This window comes from Pangasianodon hypophthalmus, chromosome 2 (genome assembly GCF_027358585.1).
Source record: "Pangasianodon hypophthalmus isolate fPanHyp1 chromosome 2, fPanHyp1.pri, whole genome shotgun sequence".
NCBI lineage: Eukaryota > Metazoa > Chordata > Actinopteri > Siluriformes > Pangasiidae > Pangasianodon > Pangasianodon hypophthalmus.
This window is the reverse complement of record NC_069711.1, coordinates 21057767-21076006: the sequence shown is the minus strand read 5'-3', so window position 1 is coordinate 21076006 and position 18240 is coordinate 21057767. Positions and strand designations below refer to the sequence as shown.

Sequence of the window (18240 nt, the reverse complement as noted above, 5' to 3'; positions counted from 1 at the left end):
CTACACCACGCTGTATCATATACTATACCATACTGCACCATACTACACCACGCTGTATCATATACTATATCATACTGCACCATACTACACCACGCTGTATCATATACTATATCATACTGCACCATACTACACCACGCTGTGTCATATACTATACCAATACTGCACCATACTACACCACGCTGTATCATATACTATACCATACTGCACCATACTACACCACGCTGTATCATATACTATACCATACTGCACCATACTACACCACGCTGTATCATATACTATATCATACTGCACCATACTACACCACGCTGTATCATATACTATATCATACTGCACCATACTACACCACGCTGTGTCATATACTATATCATACTGCATCATACTACACCACGATGTATCATATACTATATCATTACTACACCATACTACACCACGCTGTGTCATATACTATACCAATACTGCACCATACTACACCACGCTGTATCATATACTATACCATACTGCACCATACTACACCACGCTGTATCATATACTATACCATACTGCACCATACTACACCACGCTGTATCATATACTATATCATACTGCACCATACTACACCACGCTGTATCATATACTATATCATACTGCACCATACTACACCACGCTGTGTCATATACTATACCAATACTGCACCATACTACACCACGCTGTATCATATACTATACCATACTGCACCATACTACACCACGCTGTATCATATACTATACCAATACTGCACCATACTACACCACGCTGTATCATATACTATATCATACTGCATCATACTACACCACGATGTATCATATACTATATCATTACTACACCATACTACACCACACTGTATCAAATACTATATCATACTGCACCATACTACACCACGCTGTATCATATACTATATCATACTGCACCATACTACACCACGCTGTATCATATACTATATCATACTATATACTATATACATATACTATATCATACTGCACCATACTACACCATGATGTATCATATACTGTACTATACCAATTTTGCACCATACTACACCACGCTGTATCATATACTATATCATACTGCACTATACTACACCACGCTGTATCATATACTATATCATACTATATACTATATACATATACTATATCATACTGCACCATACTACACCATGATGTATCATATACTGTACTATACCAATTTTGCACCATACTACACCACGCTGTATCATATACTATATCATACTGCACCATACTACACCACGCTGTATCATATACTATATCATACTGCACCATACTACACCACGCTGTATCATATACTATATCATACTGCACCATACTACACCACGCTGTATCATATACTATATCATACTGCACCATACTACACCACGCTGTATCATATACTATATCATACTGCACTATACTACACCACGCTGTATCATATACTATATCATACTGCACCATACTACACCACGCTGTATCATATACTATATCATACTGCACTATACTACACCACGATGTATCATATACTATATCATACTGCACTATACTACACCATGTTGTACCATACCATATTACATCATGACCTTGATCATGACCAGTGATATAACAGTGCATTTTGATGGTATCTATCAGGAAGGAGAGACGACAATAGTGGGATGTTGATACATTGTAAGGTGCTTAAGAAAGTGTGTGAGGTTAGTAGACACAAGGACTCTGCCAAACCCCAAAGCTAACTCTGACGTGGTGGTCACAAAGTGAGTCATGCGACTCAGTATCAGGAGATACCATTATCTTCAATTATACTTCAGTGTGTGTGTGTGTGTTAGTGTGTGTTTGTGTTTGTACTGTATGTAGATGTGGAATTAGCAGGAGAACAATATTTTGGTTTTAATCAGCTGGGCTGATGTAGTACATACTATGATTGTGCTTGTTGTAAATGAAACCCATTTGTAGGACATTTAGTAAAGAAATTGTCAATCCATATATAGGCACCATAAGCATACTTCAAATACATTGTTCTAAGTTTAGTTTACATTTGTGAAACTAAGTAGAAAGCAAACCTCTGAAAGCATAGCCCATCAGCTTGTCTGAAACACAGCTGTCTCTTCCTTTCTTTGCCACTTGTGGTTTTAGGGGCTGTCCATCTCAGAATACATGCAGTGAAATAACCAAGAGCCACAAGGACACCTAAACACAGAGCTTTCAAAAGAGAATGTCTTCCACTATCTTTTTCTAGCCACCACTGAGATAACACACACACTTCCAAATTTGAAGAGTGTTTGTATGAGTTAAGCTTGATGTGCTTCCAGTGTGGGTGTCTCTTTTGAAGTGGGCCAAGGCCATCTCCCCTGCACTTCCTGAGGGCTTGGAAGGATGCGACTTGCTTCCTCCCTGCTTACTGGGAATCTCTGAGACATTCCAAAACTTTGTTGTCTTATGGGACCACTTATGTATACGTCACGCATTTCACTCCAGAAAAATTCCATATCAGTGAACTGTAGCTTGCTGTAGCTTATTTGAAAATCTGAGATGCCCAGAGTCTGTTCTCTGCTGTCAGTGTGCACGTCTGTACATGTGTAGACTTTTATATGCATACATTGCTGATTACAGGTTTGGAAAAACCTGATTAAATGTTTTGGTTTTTTTTTCATGATTATAAGGCCTTTGATTTTAAGAAAGTTTCTAAAAAGTTATTTTAAGAAGTTTTTTAAAGCTTAAAAGAAGTTAAGCAGCCATAACCCGGCCCAAAAAAAGCCTAAAATATAAAATATGGTTTGTTTAACATTTTTTTTACATAATTAACAATGTGTTAGTTAATAATTTTGTTGACTTATTTATTGGCACTATTTCCCAAGATCATTAAAACCGCGAGTATCATTAGCAGCGGGTATCATTGCCACCTCACGGCTGCAGGGTCTCCTGTTCAACCCTGAGCTCAGGTAAATGTCAGTGTGTTCTCCTGTGTCCGTGTGGGTTTCTTCCCACCTGCTAAATACATGCTGGTAGGTGTTTTGATGACACTAAAATTCCAAAAGGTGTGAATTGAGTGTGTGTTCATGGTACCCTGTGATGGGCTGGTGTCCCATTCAGGATGTATTCCCACCTCACGTTCCCATGATAAGCTTTGGATCTTGACCTGGAGAATGCAATTACTTCAGGTGAATAAATGCACGAATGAATTAAAATGGCTTTGAAAGATAAAATGGGTCAAAGGCCTAAGGCCTAAAAAGGGTCAAATACATACATGTGAAAAGTGAATCATTTTTGAGTAGGTGTACTGTGAATTTTTGTGAACTGATTGTTTGCCTGTGTTTGCTGTTGTAGTTTCGATGTGGAGAATGGGCCGTCTGCAGGATGCAGTCCTCTGGATCCACAGGCCTCCCCTGGCTCGGGGCTCATCCTGCACCCAAACTTCTCCCAAACCGGACACAACCAGCGGCGGGAGTCCTTCCTGTACCGCTCAGACAGCGACTACGACCTCTCGCCCAAATCAATGTCCCGCAACTCCTCTGTCGCCTCAGAGCTGTGAGTTATAACAACAACAACAACAACAACAACAACATAATGACACCTCACAAAACACAACGATAATGATAAAAGTAATTCAGGCAACCCAAGACAAATGTAATACATAACACAAACAGGAAAAAATCCAGATCAACAGGTCACGTACTCTACATAACAGTCTGCATCAGTTTAACATAAGACTTTACATGACACTTGTTAATCATTATCATAAAATTGGCCTTTGCAGTAAATGATGATGGAAAGCTACAATAAGCAAATGATTAAATTGTTTTTTTGTGTGCTCTGAACATCCCAATGCTTTAGTGCCATCGCTCTCAAAGTTGTACCGCAAAAAAATGATGAGTGAAAATATCTTGAATATGGGCAAATTTATCTAATAAATTTCTTATTATGAGATTATTAAATCAAATATATGATTATTCAGCTTGTTTCAAGCTTTACATTTTTGATACATGATTTTGCTTCTTTATAGAAATAAATGCTTTTAAATTTATTGATTTTAATGTCTTTAAAATTATTTGCCAGTAGAACAAGACTATTTCAGGCTTGAAATTATTAAACATTTCTAGAAATAGGTTTAATAATTTTTATATATTTGGTTTATTGTAACCCTTTAACAGGAAATACTAGAAAACTTTTACTATATTCAAAATATTTTCACTTGCTAAGATGGAATTTTTGCACTGTGGGTCTATGATTTATAGTAAATTATTAATTTAATAAATTATTTGTTTGTTTGTTTTAAAAGACATGCTGTCAGTAAAGATCATTAACAGTTACTATAAAAGTGGTTACAGTTGTTATATTTCATTATTATGCACCTAAGCCTGAAGCACAATCTATAGCTCAATTAGTTACAAACAAATATTTAAAAAAAAAAATCTAACAGTATTTTAATTACATTTAGAAAAGCACTATTATTTAGGGGAAAATTTAGTTTATTTATTTTTATAATGGCTGCAAAAATGAAATATTATGCTGCATTTGCCAAAATATTTGCCTTATGTTCCTAATTATATCAATAAAATAAATATGTGCTTTAAACATTAGAGAGTTTGTGGAAAGTTGGCAATGGCATTTTGGCCTAAATGATGATGTCTGACTGTGTGTCTGCCTTAGAGTTCTTCTGATTTTTTTTTATGTCACTTCAAAACATTCAGCATAATATGTGCTTAAAATTTGCGAAAGAATCAAACCTACAGAAGCTGGAATTAGGTGGAATTAGGGGAAGGAATTGAGGGCAGGCTGCAGCATGTCTCACACGCTGCCTGATTTCCTCTGATGGCCCCAGCTGGCACTGACTGCCTGCATTACGTAAAGCACATTTCCCACTGACGCCTTATTAACCCAACTGCTTTTTGGAGCCCAGGGATTGTGGTGGATTGTGTATAGTTTCACACTCTTTTATGCAATTTGTAGTCGTCAGCATAGTAGGTCATTAGCAGCTTGTTTTAGCCCGTACTTCTACAGTGAGACACTGTCATTTCTTACACCTTGCAATGATGACATTTACAGTGTTGCTTAAAGTGGTTTTGTTTTGATGTAATCTGACTTTAAAAGTAAGATACCATATCCTGTTGTGCATACAGACATGGGGATGACCTAATCGTCACGCCTTTTGCTCAGGTAAACACGACCTTATCTTTTCACGTCACTTTGTCGTCATTAATGTGATTACTCAGCAGTAGACTGGGGCTTTTCTCATGTTAATATTTACTTTTGCAGCATTAAACATATTTACTTAAATACTCACTCTGTCTGTGTCTAGGTTCTGGCTAGCCTTCGAAGTGTCAGAAACAATTTCACCGTCCTGACTAATGTACAATGTACATCAAACAAGTAAGTTATATTTGCTATTTAAATGCACTTTTATCATCTGAAATTTAAATAACATTAGAAATTTTTGCAGGTAAAAAGAAAATGTTGTTACAAAAAAAAACATTTTCTTGCACATACATCATTCACATCCGTATAAATTTCATTCCACTCAAGCTAAAATACAATTTAGAAAAAATATGTTTTACCCATGGATGATTATTCATACTTTGTAAATCCATCGCCCTCATTTTCAGTTTGTAAATGATCAGTCGAAAAACTGTTTGATTAGAATGTGACATCTTGTGGGTCCCCTGGTGGACTAGTGGGTAGCATGCGGTGCCCTCATCGCCCAGGTCTGAGTTTGATCCCCGGTCAGGGAACCAACCCCAACCACTGGAGGATTGCACGAGCCAGTGCACCCTCAGTGCCGGTCCCAAGCCCAGAAATGGGAAGGGTTGCATCAGGAAGTGCATCCGGCATAAAACTTGTGAAACCAGATTATCTCATTTATTTCTCTGCATATTGCATTATTAAAAATACCATTTAAGACTGATTTGACAATAAAGTATATTTTAATCAGATTGTTAAATTAAAAATTGAACGATTAAAGTGTTCAGTGTCTACACCTGCACTAGCATTTATCACTGGGCATTTCTTACCTGTGATAAAGCTACACCATTTAATCACAAGTAGACAAGCTGCTTAACTCCATGGCATCTCTTACGTTTTTGGATATTTTAGTCTGGGTATTTAAAATGCAGCTCACTTTCTGACATGTTCATATTGCGTTTAAATCATATTTCTGTGGTTGGGGAGTCCACAACATTTCAAAATAAGACTTAGATACATTTCACAAGTGAACGATTCCTACAATCACTATGGTGTTATACCTCACAAGCCTACAGCAGCTACTGACCATCAGCAGCTATTGGTCATCTAACAGGCTGCAGTGTGTTACTGAGACACAAGAGGGCAGTGTGAGCATAGTGTGGAGCTGCAGCCAGCAATAAAGTGCACTGACCCCATCTGACATTTTCCTCATCCCACTTTCCACTTAGCGTTTGACCACTTTTAAAGCATTAATCGCCTGCTTAGGTCTTTTCCACGTGTCTGTCGTTTCCTCTCAGTGACACGTTTTTCCAACTAGAATCTGAGAGCGGAGGGAGAAAAGGCAATTCCTCACTTTAATTGAGCGCAGGGATTATTTTTCCCCTTGACTTACCACGAGCTACGTCAAACCAATTAAGACGCTCTGTTAGAGGCGTTTGTTGGGTTCTGATCAAGTCTGTCACGTCCCGAGCCAGACAGATGGGGATCAAATCAATCTCCCAGACTGGCTGTTGTTTCTGGAAACATTCAGGAAGATCAGTCCTGTCTGAGAATATTGAAGGAAATACCATATAACATTAAAGACCTAGAGCATATTCATATGTCTACGTTATAAATAAATGATTTACAGCATTACATATTAGACGTCTTTTTAATAACATTGAGTTATAAGGTCAGTTTGCCCTGATAACATTAAACACAGAGGCACACAAATTAATGTGGTAGATTTATATCCTGTTAAGTATATTAAATGTGCTGAAGCTCACTATTATATGCACACTTTTTTCCATTTAGGAGATCACCGGCTACCACGCAGCCCTCCCTCACCAGAGTCTGCCTGTCTGGTAAGCCGTCACACTTCATTATAATGTGAATGTGTAAACCAGTCTGATTAACATTTCATGTGCGGAGATATTTCTTCAAAATGCCTGGCTGTTTCAAAATTCCCAATATATCTTATCTTTGTATTAAATATCAACATTATTTATATAAGCCGGCATCTGGCTGGGCATTTTTCCTACTTTGTGATCTTTCTGATGCAGTGTGTGTGTGCGGTGTGTGGGTGGCTGTGTGGGTGTGTAAATAAGATATGGATGAGGCGTAACAGAGTAAAGAGATCTTAAAGTAAAGTCATTTTGCATCACTTTGTTGCTCTCAGGTCAAAATGGCATCATCGTACAAATATGACGGTTAGATTGGATTGGATTAGATTAGATTCAGCTTTTTTGTCACTGCACAGTGTACAATTGCTAATACAACAAATATAGTCTAGCGTCTAACCAGCAATAGAGGCAAAGTGCAGCGTAAGCAGATCTAAATATATCACTACGATCTGTGAATGAATGACAGTACATGTACTTATGTACAGTATATTTGAGAAAGTGAGCCAAGGACATACAATTTTATTGACAAAAAAATTAGTGGATTCTTTTAAGAGTTCAGACTACAATGCTGTGGCGTTTCAGGAAATCTAATAGATGAAATATATGGTTTCATCTATATATGAGGTTGCAAGACTACTAATTTTTCCTAGTCGATATGTAATTCAATATGTAATCAGTTGTCTTTTCCATAGTTAACGCAAAAAGAGTTTTGGGACATTGTTATTTGTAGGCTGTTGTGTTTGCGTAGCTAAGAACCTGGCTTCCATTAACAGCCTTACACAGGCTACAGATTATATTCCAGCTTCAGTAATTTTTAGGTTACGTTGTTTAACGACGAAAGTAAATAAATCAGTCTCATAAATGTGCAAAATAATAAATCTGTGTATCCATGTCTTAATTGTTAAAATGCACTCGTGGACTCTAATCTAGCTGAATGGGATTGGATAGTGATGTGCAACCCACGGCTCCAAAAGCGCTCTTTCACCCAGCGCTGGTCACAACGCAGTTTACTCTGCCGCAGTGCCAGTATTTTATTTCAGTTTTATTCAAAGGACAGCAAAAATAACTGTGAGAGGAATTCCTTTTGGAGTGGATGGGAGTGGCATTAAAAAAATAATCTCGAGCACACCACTTCACTTGATGCAAAGTGCTAACGGAAGCAAAAAAAAAAAAAAAAAGGCAAAAAACAACTTGTACTAGCATAGGTTTGTGTGGTTGATTGTAGAATTAGCTTCATCTAGCCTGAAATATTCTCAGACTAACAAAGTGCATTTAGCCTTCTTGCTTTACTGCCTGCCTCAATGTTCTGGAGTTGACATCCTCACAGCTGTGACTAGTCTACGCAACTCCTTCCCTGTGTCGGGAGAAGTAATAACAAACATGAAAACATCCTAGAGAATAAAAGTTTAATATCCCAGTGGAATTGTCCAGTAGCAGAACCTACGTTATGTTACACTAGGCTACGTGACTCCCCACACTGTTCCCAGCATCTTCTCATTTACCATCACTCATCTCCAGACTAGAATTTGGTGATTGACCCGGCAAAACACACACACACCCCTACACACACGAATTACACACACATATTACATCCAAACACAGAACACTACCTATTGTTGAGTCTAGTACAGGAGCAGTGGAATGCCCACAGGAAATGGCAAGCACTTATTGGTCCCATACTCACGGCCATGCACATATACACATATACGTACATACACATATACACACATACACACATACACACACCAACCTATACTGCCCATATTTGACGTTGTTGAGTCTAGTTTCTGTTTATAGGTCTTGGGAGACTGGAGTACAGTCAATGGTGTACGTGTGCATGCACACTCCTTACCGGATTTGAGCTTAATGTCAGCATAATTACGAAAATTTGCCTTACAGCTTTCACACCCTTACATGTACCACACACACACACACACACACACACACACCTGCTGAACCGGCCACATAATACAATTTTAGGGGGCTGTTTTGTCTGACTAGGAGGTCAGCACTTTGGGATAATGGCTGGGAAAATTCCATCAAATTCCCCTGCTTTGGCCTTGAGGGACACATAGAGCGTCACATCAGAAAATCACAGATGCAAGCTGGAGCCTGCGCTGCAGAGAAACAAGAGTGTTTCTCTGAAATGGGGAGAATGCTGTAGTAGTTGAGAAATCCTTGGCTGCATTTGTCACCGATGAAGTAATACTGGAAGAGATGAAGAGGTACTTGAGAAATATAAAGGTTCCACGTTATACAACAGTTCACACAAGAGTATGACGTTCAGGATTTTTGATCAATAAATCAAAGCCGTAATTTGCAGTTTACTTTTTTAAAAAAAATATTATTTGATTTAATTAGAAGGAAATGATTCTAAGAGATCAGTGCCACAAACTTCCTCATACCACCATTTCAGTAGATTCATTAGTTCCTCTAACCTCTAGTCATTTAAACGAGAACAAAGAGATAATCTCCGGTGAGAGAGAGTGTGAGAGAGCGAGTTGTGTATTGTCAGTAGGAGGTGTTCCTGTCAGGTGCAGTGGGTTGTGATTGACGTCAGTCTGCAGCATGCGGCTTTTGTTGACTTCCCCTCAGCCCAGGTGGACTGGTATACACTTCCTGAAGCCAGTCAGGCCTGATCAATCTTACCACTATACAAACCCACAGTGACTCAGTGTCTCAGTGCGCTACATTTTTATCTACTTCATTTATTTTACGCTGTGTTTAGTTACCATTATCACACACCATTAGAAACTGATAGCAATGTTTTGTACATCACTGCATTGTGCAAGACTGTACTTGTTTGTTTTTACTGGCAACAAAATTGAATCATTGAGTGTATTGTAACACAGTAGACAACTAAACATTGTGGCTCTGCTGACACACTAAACAAGTTCTTTAAGAATTTAAATCATATGTCATATGTCACATCATATGTCATATGTCACATCATATGTTCCTCAAAGGAAGTCTTTCACCATTTTTAAACTGGAAGTACAATTTCAGTTTTCTTGAGATGATTTAACTGTAATAAGGCATCACTAAGAAGTCATGGGCATTGTAAAAGGAAATGCATAATTTTTATTTTTACTTCGAGGGAAAGAAAAAGAGAAGCTGTTGAGGAAATGAATGTTTATAGCTGCTATAACACATACTGTATGACAACAGGAATTAACCTGTTTCTTGGACTCTGCACAACTTTAAATGTAACTATAAATGGAGAAAAATTATGAAGTGGCAAATTGCTGTTGTGTAAGAGGAATACAACAATTAAGGACGTGTTGTTATAGGAAACTAATCAAGTCACACTCCTTGAAGTTGATTATTTTCCTGTAACAGCACTGCCATCGTGTATTAGTTCTTGCGTAAAAGATAAACAACCGAACATAATACACTTAAGACTCTTATTTTTTAGGGATATACTGAAGCTAAAGCTAAAACTAAAGCTCTACTTTTTATTATCATAGCATGGGTATCCAGTATATCCAATACCGTCATCATTTGGTTGACTGATCCAGCTCTCTGCAAGCTTTTGTTGCTCAGTTATGCTCACTATGCTGCTTGACAGGTTTACACGTTAGTGAATTGAATCGAAAAACATGTTCATTCCTGTATGACACTGACAATATTCTCCTTGATACCCATGGTCAGTATCACGTCATACTATTTTTCGCTCATGAGATACACACATACTACACTTCACTACTTAAACACATCACACTGAATATATTCTTTTCACAGAGGGGTAAATGGAGGGAAGATGTCAATCTTCCCTGCTTTCTTACATTTCTACCTTGTTTACACCTGTGCCCCTGTTTTTTTTTTTTTTTTTTGAAAGAATCCTATATGGCCTCACAAAAACATCCTCTTCATCCTCCTCAGACACAATGACACACTCTGGCTTTATGAGTCTCCGGGTCTGCTGCGTGTTAGTGATGTAATCCTCAGCTATGGAGACAATGAGAATCAGAGTACCACTGACCTCCTGTCTGCTCCTAAACTGCTTCCTGCGTGTCACACAAACAGGGTCAGAGGGCAGGAAGGAGAGCGCAGATTTTTCCTGTTTTTCCCTCACTGTTGGAATCCACCGGAACCCTGGAGGTGTTTTTCAGTGTGTGTGCGTGTGCGTATGAGCTTCTCTCGCACGCCGAGTGATGACTCTACCTGTGAATTAATGAGTGGGAAAATGTTGTACATTTTTATGGGGAAAGATTGGCTGCTTGCATAGTTTTCATGCACACACACACACACACACACACACACAAACACACACAGTACAGATCGCATTCACATACAGATTTGCGTCTAGGTCAGTTCATATCTTTTATCAGGACAAGCTGTACTGTGAAGTGCTTCTATATCCTCTCTTATCCATGGACGCTCTGTGGTCGACCTCTTCAGGGCCATGTCAGAGCAGAATCTTGTTAAAAGAAAAAGGAGATGAAAAATGTCAGGATTGAAGAGATGAGCAATTGATTAGTGTGGTTGGCTGAATTCTTCTCAATTCATATGTTTCATGAGAATAACGTCTGCATGTGTATGTGAATGTGCAATCGTACATCTTTGTGTGCATGTGTTTGTGTGTGTGTACTCTGACATCATATGTTTATGTGAAATGTCCTGATAGTGAGAAGGAGAATTAGTTAAGTTTCCCCTGCTGCTCTTGTAAACAAGAACATCACAGGTACATATGACGCCACAACACTAACGTAAATGGAGCCACAATTAGTAAATCATTCAGGTTTACTTCACAGCCATGAGCTGTGGGTTATGAATGAAAGAACAAGGTAGCGAGTACATGAGGTTCCATCTCAGGCCTCAGCGTACTTCATACTGGCTTCCACGAACAACATGACATACTTGCGGAGCAAACGAAAGTCGTACGGAGGCTTCGCTCACTGCCTGAACTCCGTGGAAAAACACGCTATGTGACCAAGCCTGTGATTGGTCATTGCAAAAGAGGTGTGCGCAAACCAATTCAATCCAAAATGGCAGACTTGGAAGATTATCCACTTCTTGTGGATTATTTAAGAGTAAATCTGACAGGCAGGATTGCCTCATCATTGTGTTAAGGAATGATAAAGCTGTACAGAATGCTGACGAATCTGACCCAGCCCTTATGGGAAATAACGCTGTGTGTTTCCTGGTGAGAGATAAAAATCACCATTAAATGCGTTATTAGATTGGGTCACTGCTGGGTTAATGATCTTGATTGTTGTAATTAAGTGCTTTTAAGAGGTACATTTCTTATCCACTACTTCCTTGCTCTTGTCGTGCTGGTATTGTACCTAGTTTCATAGCTGCATGTGGTTATTTGTCATTCAGATTAAGCCATGTTGATAGAACAGAGTGTGTGTACTTCTATATCCTGTTGTGTCACCTCAACCACACACACACACACACCTACAAGATAATGCCTTGGTACACATTTAATTCAAAGGTAGTTTGAGTTAGATTCATAATTAATGCATGTCGATATAGCCTTGGCATAATCAAACATTTCTCTTTAAAAACACCTTCAGCTTCAGTAACCTTCGAGGAACAGAGTCATCCTCAGCAATCATTATTATGTATTGCTGTAATGCTTAAATATGCATAGTAATGTGAACAGGTCTCGTATTCCGATATATTTTTAAAAATTCTGAAATTTAGGAAGTAAATTTGGTAACTCTTTACATTAAGGTTCATTTATCTAACACTACTGCATTAGGCAAGGAATAAAACAGGAAAAACATGCTGTTATAGGAAAATAATCAACAACAGGATGATGTGATGCTGTACCCATCCTGAAATGTTTTATTCCTCTTATACCACACCAATGTGCCAGTGTCATACGTTTTATTCATTTATAGTTATATTAAATGTTGTGGAATGTCCATTAAACAAGTTTGCTCATGTTATCAGTTACATGACAGTCTTCCTATCACCACTCTCTGTCTTTCTCTATTTTGAATTTATGACAAAAAACAGATTCTCTTGTTACAAAAAAACTGGAAAATGCAAAGTCCTCTATCCTATGTATTCTCCTGTGGAGGAAACTATTATAAACCATTATTTCTGACACTGGAGACTCCTTCCATTAATGTTAAATAAAGATCTCCCTCCAGAAATTACAGCATGTTGCTAAATACTGATAATCACCTGAGCTCAGGTCTCAGTTCTACTTAGCGTTACTTAACGAATCTTGCCAATTAATCTCCACAACCATGCTGATTAATGTATTAGTGCCTATTAGCTGGATAGATTAGATATTGATTAATGCAAGTGTTTGTTAATTTTGCTTATTTTACTCATTATTACCAGCAACAATTGGTTTGTTAATGTTACTTGTGGCTTCTTAAAGCTGAAGGTCCTGGTTGGTTAATAATGTTAGTTTTGAATCCGTTGATGTAAAGCATTGCTGAAATGATATACACTGTATAAGGTTTTTGAATTAGTTTCTCAGTGCCACATATTCATAAATCTGAACTATGTAACTTCCAGCAAAAATTTATTTGCATTTCCCTGCAGAGAAGTCCTTTTTGCATAAATATTTTTCTTCCGTGGTATTCGTCTCTGTCACTTTCCGTAAGAAAAGTTTATTTCTATTATTAGGCATGTATGACGATAATTACACAGCTACGTATCCTCAGGTGCTCTCTTAGTGTGTGGTGCTGAGATGATGTGAAGTGTTAAGACTGCAGATGAATTGTGGATCTTGCATGCCATGTGCAGTAGCTTTGATATATACAAGATAAGAAAAAGCATTCAATGAAATTACATTTGATTGGGCTATGTATCTTAAATCATCTTAAAAGTACACTATATATTCATATATGCCTTTGATATACCTTTGCAACAAAAAAAAAGTACAGTTTAGTACCAACAGAGTGAACTGTGCAAGAATGACCAATATGCAGGCGTTATACCATGCTCGTGCCTAAGCAAAAACATAGCTATAAGCGTTACTTTGAAATAGGTGAAGGTGCTGTTCTTTCACGTAGACACTCCAGAGGTGCTCACTCTGTCACGTAGACTCTCCAAGGTTGTTATTCCAGAGGCCGTGCCGCTTAAAGTGCCAGTCTGTCAGCATCATGATGCTTCCAACAGGTGCTCTGCACGACTCTATTCTTATCACAGTGTTTGTGTGTGGGCTGTACGTCTGCACGTCTTATCATGAACACAAACAGACACGTGCAGTGGTCTGCTTTATCTTTACAAAGTGTACCAATAGGAAAGCATCTTGGAGGTGTTAAGCTTGCTGATATTTTTTCCACATACTTTTGGAAGCCATCAGGCCATCTGGGACTAAAAGGTTCCTAACACTTAATGGTAATCAAAGTGTTTTGTTATGATAAGCCTGTTTTGATTTGATAAGTGACTTTTCTATTATATATAAAAGATAACGTGGGAAAGAGAGAAAAAATTCTCAAATGCACTTCCTTGTTAAGTATCTAACTTAGGTGGAACTAAGCATACAATTCCTCCTGCTACTTACACAAAACATTAATAATAGTTTACTGGAACTACTACTGTTATAGAGAATTAATCCTTCAGATCTGAAAATTCAACAGCGCTGTGTCATAATATAAATAACTAAACCATAAGCTAGGACTTTACCGGTTGCCTTTTAAGGTGAGGTTTTATGTTACTGAGATTAACACAGTGTAGAGTCACAACTGTGATAAGTACTGAGTCGTCCACCATGCCTCGTATGCACACAGATTTTCTTATCAGTCTGCCTTTATTAACGGTTTGGCCAAATGGAAATAGCTTTCAGTCTTTGAAATTACGTAGCTATGCTCATAACTTTCCTAACGTTAGTTAGCATGTCCTTTACACAGTGTACTCTTCAAATGCATTGGCAAACAGCTCTTTTCGAGCCCACATTACCCCACTCACTCCTCCACCATTGATCACAACCTGACAACGTTGGAGTGTTTGAGGACTAAGATGTTATTTGCTCAGGCATTTGGGAACTCAAGTCTTTCCCAACAGCTAGTCCAACCCTAAAGCAATGCCCGAAACGCCACTCAGCGTGTCCTTGGCATAACACCCATATCACTGCCATGCCATTTTAATATGGAATGATAACTAGATTAAAATGAAAAACAATCCCGAAGGGCAGACACATTAAGTTTCCATGGTGCCATCATTGCTCTGCTGGTAAATTAAGGGACAAGCGTCAGATATAGGTGCACTTCCAGTTAAAGGACTGGACAGGGCAGATTATTTGAGCAGGTTACTGTTTATATAAACTCTGCCGAGTACTGGAGTCTTACATCCAGTAATGGTCCATTTCCTATTCCCTGCAGGCAAACCCATTTTTCTATTAATATTTATTTTCCATGGTGTCCACTTGTCTCACTTTCAGTAAGAAGAGTCAGGGTCTATAATTAGCCTGAATTCTTTATTGCCGCATCATCATTTAAGTCATGAGAAATGGAGAGGTCTGTAGGAACAAACAAAGAAAGTCATCGTGAGCATTTGTTTGCCTTGTTTTGCTCATTTATGTCTGCAGGCTCGCAGCATCACTTCCTTGTCTCCATCATTGGTGCTTGGCTCACAGTTGTCCTTTCATAGTCACAGAGCTAGGAAGGGAAGAGGAATGACAGAGACAAAAGACAGATAGGAAAAACAGACATTTCCCAGTTTTACTGGCTTAATGACAGTAATGTCAGGAAATCATAATTTTCTGCATGTTTTTGAACTGATGAATGAACATAAAAAAAGAACTGAAATAGTGCTTGTCTTTGCTACGTGGGCTTTACAGTGGTTTAATACTTTAACAAATTGATACAGTGGAGCTGTTTTACATAGATGGGTGACAAATTAAAGAAAAAAAAGTGTCTGTTATACAGTGGGGGGCATTTATTTATTTTGCTGGCATGACTGGAGTAACTAGAGGAAGAGTCCCTACAAATAGAATAGTCCCTACTTTGAATACAAAGTTCTTCTTACCGATCACCTTTATCCTGTGATGAAACATTTCTCTCCTGATGGGAGTAGTCTCTTCCAGGAAGACCTGGAAGAGGGAATATCTTTCAGAAGAATGGTGTTCATTTTCTCCAGTACAGATCCAGAGCCTTGTAGAATCGATGTCAGGGGGCATTGATTCTCTTCTGGTAGCTCCTGTTACCTGTCTGTTGGTAACCCATTCAAGATTAAATTGATTAACACTCTTAGTGAAGAGTAATATAAGGATTCCACTTTACAATGACAGGCTTTGATTGAAATGTAAAAGACTAGAATCCCATAGCATAACAGTAATCATTTAAATCTATAATATGTGTCAATAGTTTTTTTTCTGAAATTGCTTTCCACGTTTTATATCGTCTTCCTTGGGACAGCTAAGACTATATCATTCTTGTTTCAGTCCATTTTATTTGAACAGATCATATAAGATCTTTTACCTCATGTTTCCCCAAAGTTCAATTTGGATGCTTCTTCTGTACAGAGACCATTACTTTTACTTTTTCCAAACATTTACAGAAGGAATCTTCCATGACAGGGATTTGTAATGGTTGCTTCCTGGTTTCTTAGTAACATTATGAGTTTAAGATCATATAACATGAGCTATTTGCTATTTGCTATTTGCTAGCCTTCCCCTTGTTTGATGGACAGCTAAGATTCTCTTGCTGTTCAGAAAAACCATGAACACTCAGGGCTTCCAAAGTTCAATATGAAGGACAAACTGGGTATTCATGTCTTGTGATCACTATAGAGGATTGAGAAAGTGTGTTTAAGCCTCTCACATTGCTCCACACACAAAGGTTGACCCTTACTGTGAGCTCAGAACCACACTGCTTATGTCACTGCAGAGATTTTGCTACAGTCCCTGACGTGGGATCACTCCGAGCTGTAAACCTTCACTGGAAGGGATCAGCATGCATGTTTTGAACATTGACTGCTGATCACAGCTTGAGGCCACATGGCATAATTCAGTCTTATTGATTTAGGCTCAGTGCCGTAATCCAGGATTGACCACGGCAATGAAATCTGATCTTAACGCAGCACAATGTAGTCAGCTGCTTTTTTTTTGCGGAGTGGTAATATTGTTAGATCAAGCTGCATTAGGCCTAATAAAGCTCCCTGGCTTGTGTAATCTGTCTAAGGCTTTCCGTGGCTTGCTTGCACAGAGACGCACAATGGTGGGCTTTATGGTGGTCCAGATCATAGAACGCGAACCTGCGTCACTGTCATCGTCACTGAGGAGCCCGGGTGGGGGTCCTACCTCAGTCCAGAATGGAGCGTGTGGTCTCCAGCAGAAATATAAGGGAGTAATCCTGGAGCAATGCGAGCTTGACCACTGAGGTTTTGGTAATTCCCTCCTTGGCAGAAGACATGAGCTCAGCATTTGTTTCCACAGCCACAAAACTAATGGCTGAAATTAATGTCAGAGGCTACATGTGGTTATTTCACTGTTTCTTGTAATGATTATGACACGTGTTCCCGTATAATGTAGTTCCTTGTAGGATTTATATGTGTATGTGGTTTTAGAACCATAACCAGTGTGTGTAGGTTTGTGTGCTTGTCTATGCCTGTGTGTTTGTGTTCATTTGAATCACTCACTATCACAGGAAAGCTTGCTGTGAGTTGCTTTATGATGGTCTCCAGGAAATAAGACAAGCACTTCCTGTTTTGTCGCATGCATCGAGCTGCATGGCTCCGTAAGTTTGTATCCTTGCTGAGTATGTCACGTTTCAGCAGTGGTACACAATAAAGTCATTGGACATCCATTTAGACACAAAACAAATGAGTGCTTTTATGTGATCCCAACACAATTAACAGTGTACAGTTGTGTATGTTTATGCACGTGTGTACTGTATATTCTATGTATCTTCATGTATAGGGATGCTTTTTGTGTAATTTTGTATATGCATATAATCTAGGGGTGTACTGTATTTTCATGTGTTTTTGCAGATTCTCTTTTTTGCATGTTCAATTTCATGTTCCTTTTATACCACAACACTGCTGAAGTCTCAGATCTGATTGGAGAGGAATGTACATCTGCACATCTTCAGAGGAATCTTATTTCGTTTTCAATAATGGTAGCTCTAACAATAATTCAGTTCACCTAATAAACTGATTTTAATAACATGTTATTTAAAAAGAAAAATGTTTAATCATTGTTATGGTGAAGCTTTCTGTATGGAGACAGTATGAAAGGAGTCTCCAGTGTCAGTGCTTTGTAATGTCAG

The 18240-nt window shown here is 38.4% G+C and overlaps 1 protein-coding gene across 4 annotated transcripts in view; it reads left to right on the top strand.

Annotated features, from left to right (window-relative positions):
- pde4ba (phosphodiesterase 4B, cAMP-specific a) overlaps positions 1-18240 on the top strand; it is a 150780-nt gene that overhangs the window by 102968 nt on the left and 29572 nt on the right. For all 4 annotated transcript variants that reach the window (XM_026923618.3, XM_026923625.3, XM_053232157.1 and 1 more), the window contains 4 exons: positions 3327-3527; positions 5120-5156; positions 5299-5369; positions 6972-7021. In XM_026923618.3, the coding sequence (XP_026779419.1) occupies positions 3327-3527; positions 5120-5156; positions 5299-5369; positions 6972-7021 (359 nt within the window). The remainder of the gene's footprint in view (positions 1-3326; positions 3528-5119; positions 5157-5298; positions 5370-6971; positions 7022-18240) is intronic.